The sequence below is a fragment of the Schistocerca serialis genome, chromosome 4 (genome assembly GCF_023864345.2).
Source record: "Schistocerca serialis cubense isolate TAMUIC-IGC-003099 chromosome 4, iqSchSeri2.2, whole genome shotgun sequence".
NCBI lineage: Eukaryota > Metazoa > Arthropoda > Insecta > Orthoptera > Acrididae > Schistocerca > Schistocerca serialis.
This window is the reverse complement of record NC_064641.1, coordinates 913,319,364-913,331,625: the sequence shown is the minus strand read 5'-3', so window position 1 is coordinate 913,331,625 and position 12,262 is coordinate 913,319,364. Positions and strand designations below refer to the sequence as shown.

The window sequence follows — 12,262 nt, the reverse complement described above, 5'->3', positions numbered from 1 at the left end:
AATCACCACACTCAAGAATGAAAATCGGGAACTACGGTCGAAGAGCAAATCATCCGAAGTGGCACCTGACGAAAGGCACAAATCGTCCGAGTGGACAGAAGTGAGACACAAAGGTAGGACTTTAGCTGGAAAAATGAAAACGAACTTTGCAACAGCAGTTACATTTACGGATAAAAACAAATACGGTGTTCTGCAGTCCAGTGATGGAGTTAAAGACAGTGTAAATTATCCAGACCATTCAAAAGACAATGCGTTGAAAACGAATGGTCACTCTGGGAAAAATGTTGATAAACGGGAAACAAGAGGTAAGAAGAACAGTGTGCTTTTTCTAACAGATAGCCATGGCAGGAATTTATCAAATATGTTTCCAGAAATAAATCGAGACTTAGCAGTGACCAGTGTTGTTAAACCTGGAGCGGGAACTAAACATGTTTTAGACGCTTGCATTCAAACAAAATCCACGCAAGAAAATGACTTTGTCGTTTGCATAACGAGATCAAATGATGTTGCGAAAAATGAAGCAGATGTCTGCGTAAAAGTGCTTCAGAACTTTCTAGAAAAAAATAAATCAAGGAATACAGTTGTTGCTACAGTGCCTCATAGGCACGATCTAATCTATAGTTTGTGCGTTAATAAAGAAATTCGAAGAACAAATATTAAAATAAAGAAACTGTGCTCTGAATACGCAAATTGTGCTGTGGTCGATATAAGTAAACTTAAGCGTAACCTTCACACCAGACACGGGCGCCACCTAAACTATGAAGGGAGAAAGTTTGTTTGCGATCGTGTCAATGAAATAATTAAAGAAAGACTCACACGGAATAAAACGATCTACGAAAGTAGCGGATTGAGTAATACCTGGAATGTACGTCATTTTTTAGTATAAAAGTCTGTGAATCGGCGGGTAATAAACCTCCTGTACTTGAACTAGCTGCTAAAAGCGACATTCGAATGAGAGAGTGTTCTCAGACAATAAACAATAAAGATAAATCTGTTACTGTGATGCAAACGAACATTCGCTGCATTAGAAACAAAGTATTACAATTAGAACATTTGTGCAGTATTGAAAACGTTGATGTTGTTTGTATCTCAGAACATTGGCTGACAGACGATCAAGTACAATATTTTGTTCCTCAGGGGTATGCTGTTGGAGACATTATGTGTAGAAGTGAAAGAAAGAATGGAGGTGCCCTAATATTTGTTAAAGATAGTATAATGTTTACTAAAATAGATGTTAGCTCTTACTGTGCAGAACTAGATGGAGAATTTAGCTGTATAAGACTAAACGTAGAGAATACCATAATTGTTAGCTTATATAGATCACCAGGAGGAAATGTAAATACATTTTTCGAAAGATTTGAGCTGCTTATGAGGAAAATACTAAAATCTAACATAAAACTAATTATCTGTGGCGATTTCAACATTGAAATGGCCAACAGTGATGAACATGTTACTAGAATGTTTTTTAATATCTTAAGATCACTAAATTTACAATGTACAAATTACACACCAACACGGGATAAGGCGTGCTTAGATAATATTATAGTAAATTTTTCTAGAGATATGTACGACGTCAGACTTGCCAGTGGAGCCCTAGCTGATCATGAACCATTGATTTTAACATTCTCCTGTGATCAGTTGCCTAAATCAGACAAATCAGTCAGAATCAAGTCTAATGCCACATGGGTAAGAGGGCAGAAAGATGAATATATTAATTTATTTATTGACAGAATATCTTATGTTAACTGGGACTTTGTATACAACACACAACCTGGAAAGGGTGCTGGTGAAATGGTGTTTAACAAATTCCTGGAAATACTCATAGAGTTATGGTACTCCTGCTCACCATTAATCAAAAGTAGCCCTAAACATAAACAGAAAAACAAACAGCTAAAATGGTATACTGATGAGCTAGCTCTCACTAGGGAGGAGATGCTCAGACTGTACAGAATATATAAAAATTCTTGTAAAGAAGGACCTGAGCTAGATAATACTTCTTATAGAGCTTATCTAAAATGTAAAAAAATCTACAAAGACAAACTGTCCTTGGCCAAAAAACAAGCATGTGAACATTACATTGAAAGTGCTCCCAACAAATGTAAAGCAGCATGGGATATCGTCAACCAATATAATTCACAAACCCATACACAAGATGCAATGCTGGTCCCAGAAGAAGTAAATAATTACTTCCTAACCTCAGTGAGTGAGCTGAAAAACAAAATCAAGCAAAATGGCACTTGTGCACTAGATCATCTTTGTGCTGTGCCCCATAGTATGTATACTTTCCACTGGAATGTTGTCACCCCAGAGGATATTGTAAAAGCTGTGGCAAGGTTCACCAACTCCAAAAGCATGGACTGTTATTGGTTTTCTAATTATCTAATGAAAAAAATAATACACCTTATCTGTCAACCTCTTTCTTTTATTTTTAATATTTGTTTAGAATCTGGAGTTTTCCCAGATGCACTCAAAACTGCTAAAGTAATACCGGTCTTTAAAAAGGGAGATAAGCATCTGCCCCAAAACTATCGACCAGTTTCTATTGTCCCAATTTTTTCTAAAGTTTTTGAATATGTAATGTACAGTCAACTAAATAACTATTTTGATAAGCATGATCTCCTCTCCAACAGACAATTTGCATATCAGCATGGTAAAAACACCACTACTGCTGTCACTGAAGTTGTTAACCAGGTGTTAACTGCATTCGAAAATAAGGATCTAGTGTCAGTCGTACTGTGTGATCTTAGCAAAGCCTTTGACTGCATACCATCTAACACCCTACTTGCAAAACTGGAATTTTATGGCATACACAAACCATCTTTGGATGTAATCGAATCATACTTAAGTAACAGGAGACAGTATGTATCAATTAAAAATAGATGCTCCTCACTGAAGGAAGTTCGGACCGGAGTGCCTCAGGGCTCGGTCCTAGGTCCTTTTCTGTTTATCATTGCAATTAATGACTTACCTTACCATGTAGGAGCAAGTTCAGTTGTGTGTTATGCAGATGATACAATGTTGCTCAATACACACCATGACACAACAGAACTGCATCAGGCAACACAGGAAAAACTAGAACTAGTAATGGATTGGTTTTCTTCTAATGAACTCCTGTGTAATCCTGATAAAACACAAGAGCTAATTCTGGGTTTAACTACAGCTGTTGAAAGCAAATCAATAAAATTATTAGGATTCCACATTGACTCAAAATTAAACTGGGAGGAACACATTAGCCATATCTGCAAGAGAATAGCAAGAGTGTGTTATCTCATCTGGAGACTGACAGATATAGTCACTGATGAGTATCTAAAGGTGGTATATTTTGGCCTCTTCAGTCACACATTTCCTACGGCATATTGTTATGGGGACATTCTTGCTTTTTCAGTGAAATTCTGAAAATTCAAAAAAAAGTAATTAGAATAATAAGCAAAACTAAGCCCAAGGAACACTGCCATCCCCTCTTTATCAAGCACATGATATTAACTGTGGTGAATCTATACATCTACACAGCCCTGCTTTATGTCAAAAGCAACTTAAATGAGTTCGAGACCAGAGAGAACATACATCCCCACAACACCAGAGGCAAACTGGACTTTGACGTACCAAGACACAGACTCACAAAGACTGCAAACTCACACAAAATAATGAGTTTAAAACTCTTCAATAAACTTCCAGCATCTGCTCGGTCACTGACCAATAATATTTTCAAACGTAAGGTTTATGACTGGCTTCTCAAACACCCATTTTATAAGATAGCAGAATATTTTGAAATAAGCATTGACATTAGTATATAAGAATATTCCTAAAAGAAAAGGAATTAAATTGTAAAAACTTTACTGTAAAGTTGTTGTTAATTGTATATTTAATGTTCAGACCTATTCCGCTGTAAGTGGTCAATGGTGAATACTGAGTACTGAATACTGAATACTGTGTGTGTGAGACCTCAATGACTGACAACACTCCCTGTCAGCATTGTATTTAAAATTAACTGTTCTTAACTGCAACTACAATCCAAAGGTCTCTGACATTGAGAAGTGATATTTTCTTCTCTTTTCAATCATTTTGATAAATTAAAGTGATATTTTATGAATTTGATTCTGATTGTCATGTTGTAATTTTTGTGTGCAAACCATAAAAAGTATTTTTATTTCACAGAGACAGAACTGCGTGATATGGTGAATGAAGTGGACCAGGATGGAAATGGAACCATTGAGTTTAATGAATTCCTGCAGATGATGTCAAAAAAGATGAAGGGTGCAGAGGGCGAAGATGAGCTCCGTGAAGCATTCAAGTTTGTATTTTTCAAAATCAATGCATTTTTAAAATATGATGTACAGGTGACTTTTATTTGCTGACAGCAGTAGTGTTTTGAGAGGCTGTGAAACTGACTTTAAGAAAAACTGAACATCAGATTAACTTGTGTGGGATAAAAAAAATTAACACCAGGTTGTAAACAAAACTGAAATAGAAAAAAATAATGCTGAAAAGTTCAGTGAGATAAACTAGTGTTCTTCAACAACTGGTTGACTAACAGGACAAATGAAGGAAGGTAGAGGGATACAACAAGAATATAATGGAACTTTAAAAATATATGGGGGATTCAGGTTGTTTTGGATTTAAATTATAGGGAGTATATGGACTGAATAAATTGTGTATAATGAGGACAGTGGATGTGGAATAACTATTAATAAATGTATGTAATCAATAATTAATTGATTTTCAGTTCATCATTTGTCTAATTTTGAGCCCAATTACAATTAAAATTGTGTGGATCTTAACACAGTTCCTCCCCATAGCCAAGAGGAAACAGTGTCCTTCATTTTATGTAGTGACTGGAAAATTATGACAGTATTAATATATTGTCTGGTGAATAGGAGTGCGGTGGTGAATAGATCAGTACTAAAGTAATATCGAAGTTAAACAGCTGTCAGATACTAACATACATCCAACCCCTCCACACACACACACACACACACACACACACACACACACACAGACACTGGGTTCAAAAATGATAAAATGGGTGAAAAATAATGTCTTTATACTTATTTCCTAGCAGAGTGCTGTGTTCCATAAAATGGCATGTTACACCTCAGTACCATGTGATAATGTTCCATGATTATGGAGATGTACAGTTTTCAGATGCACAACAGTTTGATTGTCATACCATGTGCCTGATGATGAAATCATCAGAGCTTCAGAATTAGTCTTAATAAATGACTAGTGTTGAATATAGGTGTTTGGAATTAATTTCAAAATAAAGAAAATAAATTATATGAAATCCTTGTATGCCATTATCAGAAACTTCAGGATTGTTCATCCGCCTGGTGCAAGTCTTTCTGTTTGACACCACTTCACTGACTTGTGTGTCAATGAAGGTGACATGAAATGATTAGGACAACTCAAGGACCAAATGAAGAAAACCTCCGACCTGACTGATAATCGAATCTGGGACATCCAGATCTAGAGTCAGCTTTGCTAACTATTAAATCATGTTCTGTGAACTTAAAGGAATTAAATGGTTCCTCTGTGAAACAAATGTGAATCTTTTAATAGTACGTGATATCACACAAATAGAAACACAAATAAATGTCAAATAGAAACACAAAAAAATGTGTTTAGTAGATGTAGAGGTCAGTCATAAATAGAAATATATAAAAATGAATCCCAAAAAATTTTCCCTGCTCTTCATGTAATATAATTTTCACTTGTGAAATAAACTCTGAAAATGTACAAATCACACACTTAATGGAACAAACACTGTTGAACTGAAAATGAATTAAACTAATTTTAACATTAACTAAGTTTTTACAGTTTTTGCTCAACTTCATCTTTCCTTCCCCTTTACAGGACATACACTTTTTTTTCTTCGTCTTTTTAGAAACAATGGAAAGTCCAGGTAGGAATATCAACAGTATTATGAAAAGAGTAGGTTATTACTCATAATAAAGATGATATATTGAGTTGCAGCAAGCACAAGAAGATGACTGTTACACATTTAGCTTCTGGCCAGAGCCTTCTTCAAAGAAGAAAACATGTGCATATTCTCACAAGGAACCACACCTCATGCACACAATACTACTATCTGTGCCCAGAGCAGCTGAAAATAATGGTTGTATATGTGAGGTGTGCATGTGTTTTCTTCTTTCAAGAAGACTCTGGCTGAAAGCTATCTTGTTGTGAGTGTCTGCAGCTCAGTGTATCATGTTTACAATCTATCCTTTTCATGATATTGTTGATATTTCATCTTATGTTTAGAGCTTGCATATTTAAGCAGGAGCAATGTCAGTAGCTTACTGGAAGATGCCTTAATTGGTTTCAAAGCAGCAAGACGTAATTCTTTTCATGTTCTGTAGATCACAGTAAACCTTCTATTCTTTAAGAAATTGAACTACCATCTATAAAACTGCTTTGAACGCCTGTTACAAGTGACTTAACGTGTCAAATACTTGATGTTAAGTGTGCAAGTGGGGGTAAGTTTAGAAAAGGATTGAATTATTTTTAAAGTTTCTTGGAAGTCACTAGGTACTCTCATTACCAAACACTGGATGGGTATGATTAACTCGCTTCAATGTTTATGGCATCATAGCTCCTGGATTGTGTATTGTATGACAATATGATTTTGCTGGTACAGTCAGTAGTATATATGGATACTGTGTGCAAAATGTCTTGCAAGTAGAATTCCTAGTACAGAAGCAATAAATTAAAATGTCATGCCAGATGCTGAAGTTTATTCCATTATCAGCAAAAATGTAGTAAGTGATAAACTTTCTACCTTTCATTATGTTGTGGAGGCTTTTGGTGACAAAAAGTTTCCTAAATATTTGAAATGTTGCATATAGTTTATTAGAATTACTACGTGCTGTTGTTCTCAAATAGTGGGGGAACACAGTCTGGGTAATTTCCACAGTGTAAGTTACCCTGTCACAAGATGTACAAGATGTTCAAAATAAAGTATCGAATACCTTGAGAGGTGGTAATACTCTCTGAAACAAGGAAAATAAGTACAATAAACATGGTTTCAGAAAAACAGAGAGATAAAGACGTGTTTATAGAAAGGGCTTGTGGTGTTTGGTTGCAGATATTAGCACAGTCATTGCATTGGCACTCCATCAAATGTGTTGGCAGAGAATTGTGATATCTTACTCACAGTACTCTGTGTGCCTTTTGCACAGTTCTGTCAAACCTGGATATCGATCATGGTGTTTTACCTTCTTCCAAATGCAAATTCATTTATGTGTTTCCTGGTTGTACGTACAAATGTTTCCCTTCCACCACCTGTTAGCAATGGAAGCCTACTACTCGACAACTGAAATGGTAGATATGATATTCTGCTATGGTTTAGCAAATGGTTGTAGCAGGTGAGGCTGTGCCCTCTACTCTGAAAAATATCCACAGCACATAGTGCCCTCTGGTAAGCTGTTTGGCAAACTTTTCCAGCCTCTGAGAGATGCAGGTACTCTTGCACCTGGGAAGACTGACAGTGGAAGGCTCCACACAGTCCGCATGCCTGACACGGAGGAGGATGGGATACGTTTGGTGGAAGAAACCCCTGGGGCCAGTGTGTGATGATTAGCAGCAGCAGAAGGCATGTCTCTTTCTCTTATCTGTGGAGTACTTCATAAACAGTTGCTATATCCATATCATCTACAGTGCATTCAGGTCCTAAGGCCACATGATCATCATGGCAAGTGCTGGTTCTGTTGATGGCTGTAGCAGAAGTGTGCTGCAGATCCTCGGCTGACACCCAAGATTTTATTTGTGAATGAGGCAGTGTTCACAAAAAATGGCATGAATTTCCTTAACCATCATATATGGGCACATGTAAATCCCCAAACAATACAGGAAAGGGAGCATTAACAACAATTCCCAATCAGTGTATGGTGATAGATTAATAGGGCCATACTTGCTACTGCAAAGGTTAACTGGGACACACTATCTGAGCTGTGTCATTAATGCACCTTGCTGGTGGCTGTGCCATTGCATTAACAAGTACAAATGTGGTTCATGCATGATGACACACCAGCACAATTTTGTCACAATGTTCGTGAACATCGACACAGATATTTCAGGACTGCTGGATTGGTCAGTGGAAGCCCACACCTTGGCCTGCTCATTCCCCAGGCCCCTAGACTTTTGTTTATGAGGAACCTTGAAGGAATGGATCTATACCACACCAATCAGTTGTGTGGACACTACAGGGTTGTATGTTCAATGCATGGCAGCATGTACAACAACAACTGGGTATACTTCAAAGGGTTCCTTAAACTTAAACTGGCAGGCAAAGGGGTGCATTGTCATCCATGGACATCATGTTGAACACCTCTTTGTAAACACTGGTTTATTGCAGAAAGTAGCATTTCCAGTTTATTGGACTTACCTTAGAAATTATTCATTTTCAGACCCCTGTTTATTTGATTTATTTTTCTTGTTTTGATGAGTACTACTACTTCTCAAAGTGTTCGACACTTTTTTTTGAACACCCTATATTCACAGTTTCTAACTATAGGAACCATCTTACCTTTAACATTAGATTATACCTCTTAATGAGTTGATCGTGATGACATTTTCAATTTTTAAATTTGGTCAATAACTGTACAAAATGCTGATTCTTTTTCTCTGAAAGCTGTTAGATAGGCAACTTGCAGGGAGGAATACATAAACTATGAAATGCAAACTGGGTTAGCCATTTAGTAACATAGATATTAATAGTAATTATTATGATGTCAAGCACATCACTCCTTGACATTTTTTTTCTTTGTGTGTGTGTGTGTGTGTGTGTGTGTGTGTGTGTGTGTGTGTGTGTGTTTAAGAATATGGAATGAATGCATAAGAATTTCTGTGAAACCCTGATGAAAATAAACAATGAATGACACTGAGGAAGGAAAAACAACAAAGAGGAAGGAATTAAACATGTTTTCCTAATTTTGACAAGCTACCATTGGTGGAAGTGTTTGTATGCATATCTTGTGCTACAAAAAGAACTGAAAATGAAGGAAGATGCTGTCACAGAAAATGGTACTGTTCTCAAATGAAGCATAATTGCAGTCCACAGATAATATGAAAAGATTAAATGTCCAGACCATTGAAACTAAGGAGACATGTGAATGACAAAAGACTAAACTAGTTAGTAAAATTCAACATTTCTGTGTGATGTGTAATAAAGTATATAGCTTGTTTGTCTTAAATGAGGCAGTTATCAAGAAAACTCTTGTAAACATATTAGAAGAGTAGTGTTTGTGAGAGTGATTACTCACTACTAGTACTTTGTTCACATACTCAAAGTGGATCAGAAGCCTCTACATTTTCATACTAATCTACAAGGGCTTGGAAACTGCATTCTTGCTCAACACTTGATCACCAACATTACTGATTGTGATATCAACATTCTTCTTTGCCCACTTTTATTTATTTTGAATTATTCAACAATGTTTCTATTTTCTTGAATATAATAGAGGGAAACATTCCACGTGGGAAAAATATATCTAAAAACAAAGATGATGTGACTTACCAAACGAAAGTGTTGGCACGTTGATAGACACACAAACAAACACAAACATACACACAAAATTCTAGCTTTTGCAACCAACGGTTGCTTCGTCAGGAAAGAGGGAAGGAGAGGGAAAGATGAAAGGGTATACACTCACACACACACACATATCCATCCACACATATACAGACATAAGCAGACATATACAGAGGCAAAGAGTTTGGGCAGAGATGTCAGTCAAGGCGGAAGTGCAGAGGCAAAGATGTTGTTGAATGACAGGTGAGGTTTGAGTGGTGGCAACTTGCAATTAGCAGAGATTGAGGCCTGGTGGATAACAGGAAGAGAGGATATATTGAAGAGCAAGTTCCCGTCTCCGGAGTTTGGATAGGTTGGTGTTAGCGGGAAGTATCCAGATAACCCGGATGTTGTAACACTATGTCAAGATGTGCTGACCGTGCACCAAGGCATGTTTAGCCACCACAGGGTGATCCTCATTACCAACAAACACTGTCTGCCTGTGTCCATTCATGCGAATGGACAGTTGTTGCTGGTCATTCCCACATAGAATGCATGACAGTGTAGGCAGGTCAGTTGGTAGATCACGTGGGTGCTTTCACACGTGGCTCTGCCTTTGATCGTGTACACCTTCTGGGTTACAGGACTGGAGTAGGTGGTGGTGGGAGGGTGCATGGGACAGGTTTTACACCGGGCGCGGTTACAAGGGTAGGAGCCAGAGGGTAGGGAAGGTGGTTTGGGGATTTCATAGGAATGAACTAAGAGGTTACGAAGGTTAGGTGGATGGCAGAAAGACACTTTTGGTAGAATGGGGAGGATTTCATCAAGGATGGATCTCATTTCAGGGCAGGATTTGAGGAAGTCGTATCCCTGCTGGAGAGCCACATTCAGAGTCTGATCCAGTCCCAGAAAGTATTCTGTCACAAGTGGGGCACTTTTGTGGTTCTTCTGTGGGAGGTTCTGGGTTTGAGAGGATGAGGAAGTGGCTCTGGTTATTTGCTTCTGTACCAGGTCGGGAGGGCAGTTGCGGGATGCGAAAGCTGTTGTCAGGTTGTTGGTGTAATGGTTCAGGGATTCCGGACTGGAGCAGATTCGTTTGCCACGAAGACCTAGGCTGTAGGGAAGGGATCATTTGATGTGGAATGGGTGGCAGCTGTCATAATGGAGGTACTGTTGCTTGTTGTTGGGTTTGATGTGGACGGACGTGTGTAGCTGGCCATTGGACAGGTGGAGGTCAACATCGAGGAAAGTGGCATAGGATTTGGAGTAGGACCAGGTGAATCTGATGGAACCAAAGGAGTTGAAGTTGGAGAGGAAATTCTGGAGTTCTTCTTCACTGTGAGTACAGATCATGAAGATGTCATCAATAAATCTGTACCAAACTTAGGGTTGGCAGGCCTGGGTAACCAAAAAGGCTTCCTCTAAGCGACCCATGAATAGGTTGGCATACGAGGGAGCCATCCTGGTACCCATGGCTGCTTCCTTTAATTGTTGGTATGTCTGGCCTTCAAAAGTGAAGAAGTTGTGGGTCAGGATGAAGCTGGCTAAGGTAATGAAGAAAGAGGTTTTAGGTAGGGTGGCAGGTGATCGGCGTGAAAGGAAGTGCTCCATCGCAGCGAGGCCCTGGATGTGCAGGATATTTTTGTATAAGGAAGTGGCATCAATGGTTACAAGGATGGTTTCTGGGGGTAACGGATTGGGTAAGGATTCCAGGCATTCGAGAAAGTGGTTGGTGTCTTTGACGAAGGATGGGAGACTGCATGTAATGGGTTGAAGGTGTTGATCTACGTAGGCAGAGATACGTTCTGTGGGGGCTTGGTAACCAGCTACAATGGGGCGGCCGGGATGATTGGGTTTGTGAATTTTAGGAAGAAGGTAGAAGGTAGGGGTGCGGGGTGTCGGTGGGGTCAGGAGGTTGATGGAGTCAGGTGAAAGGTTTTGTAGGGGGCCTAAGGTTCTGAGGATTCCTTGAAGCTCTGCCTGGACATCAGGAATGGGATTACCTTGGCAAACTTTGTATGTGGTGTTGTCTGGAAGCTGACGCAGTCCCTCAGCCACATAGTCCCGACGATCAAGTACCACGGTCGTGGACACTTGTCCGCTGGAGGGATGATGATGGACCGGTCAGCCTTCAGATCACGGATAGCCTGGGCTTCAGCAGTGGTGATGTTGGGAGTAGGATTAAGGTTTTTAAGAAGGATTGAGAGGCAAGGCTGGAAGTCAGAAATTCCTGGAAGGTTTGGAGAGGGTGATTTTGAGGAAGAGGAGGTGGGTCCCGCTGTGACAGAGGATGGAACTGTTCCAGGCAGGGTTCAATTTGGATAGTGTCTTGGGGAGTTGGATCATTAGGGGTAGGATTAGGACCATTTTTCTTCATGGCAAAGTGATACTTCCAGCAGAGAGTACGAGTGTAGGACAGTTGATGAGGGCTGTTTGGTTGAATCTGGGAGTTGGGCTGAAGCTGAGGCCTTTGGATAGTACAGAGGTTTCGGATTGGGAGAGAGGTTTGGACGAAAGGTTAACTATTGAGTTAGGGTGTTGTGGTTCCAGATTGTGTTGATTGGAATTTTGAGGTTTTGGAGGGAGTGGAGCGGGAAGTGGGAGATTGAGTAGATGGGAGAGACTGGGTTTGTGTGCAATGAGAGCAGGTTGAGGTTTGCTGGAAAGGTTGTGAAGGGTGAGTGAGTTGCCTTTCCGGAGGTGGGAAACCAGGAGATTGGATAGTTTTTTGAGGTGAAGGGTGGCATGCTGTTCTAA

At 39.2% G+C, this 12,262-nt stretch overlaps 1 protein-coding gene across 3 annotated transcripts in view; it reads left to right on the top strand.

The window, feature by feature from the left end:
* LOC126473588 (neo-calmodulin-like) overlaps window positions 1-12,262 on the top strand; it is a 109,488-nt gene that overhangs the window by 72,941 nt on the left and 24,285 nt on the right. For all 3 annotated transcript variants that reach the window (XM_050100734.1, XM_050100735.1, XM_050100736.1), the window contains one exon: window positions 4,156-4,291. In XM_050100734.1, the coding sequence (XP_049956691.1) occupies window positions 4,156-4,291 (136 nt within the window). The remainder of the gene's footprint in view (window positions 1-4,155; window positions 4,292-12,262) is intronic.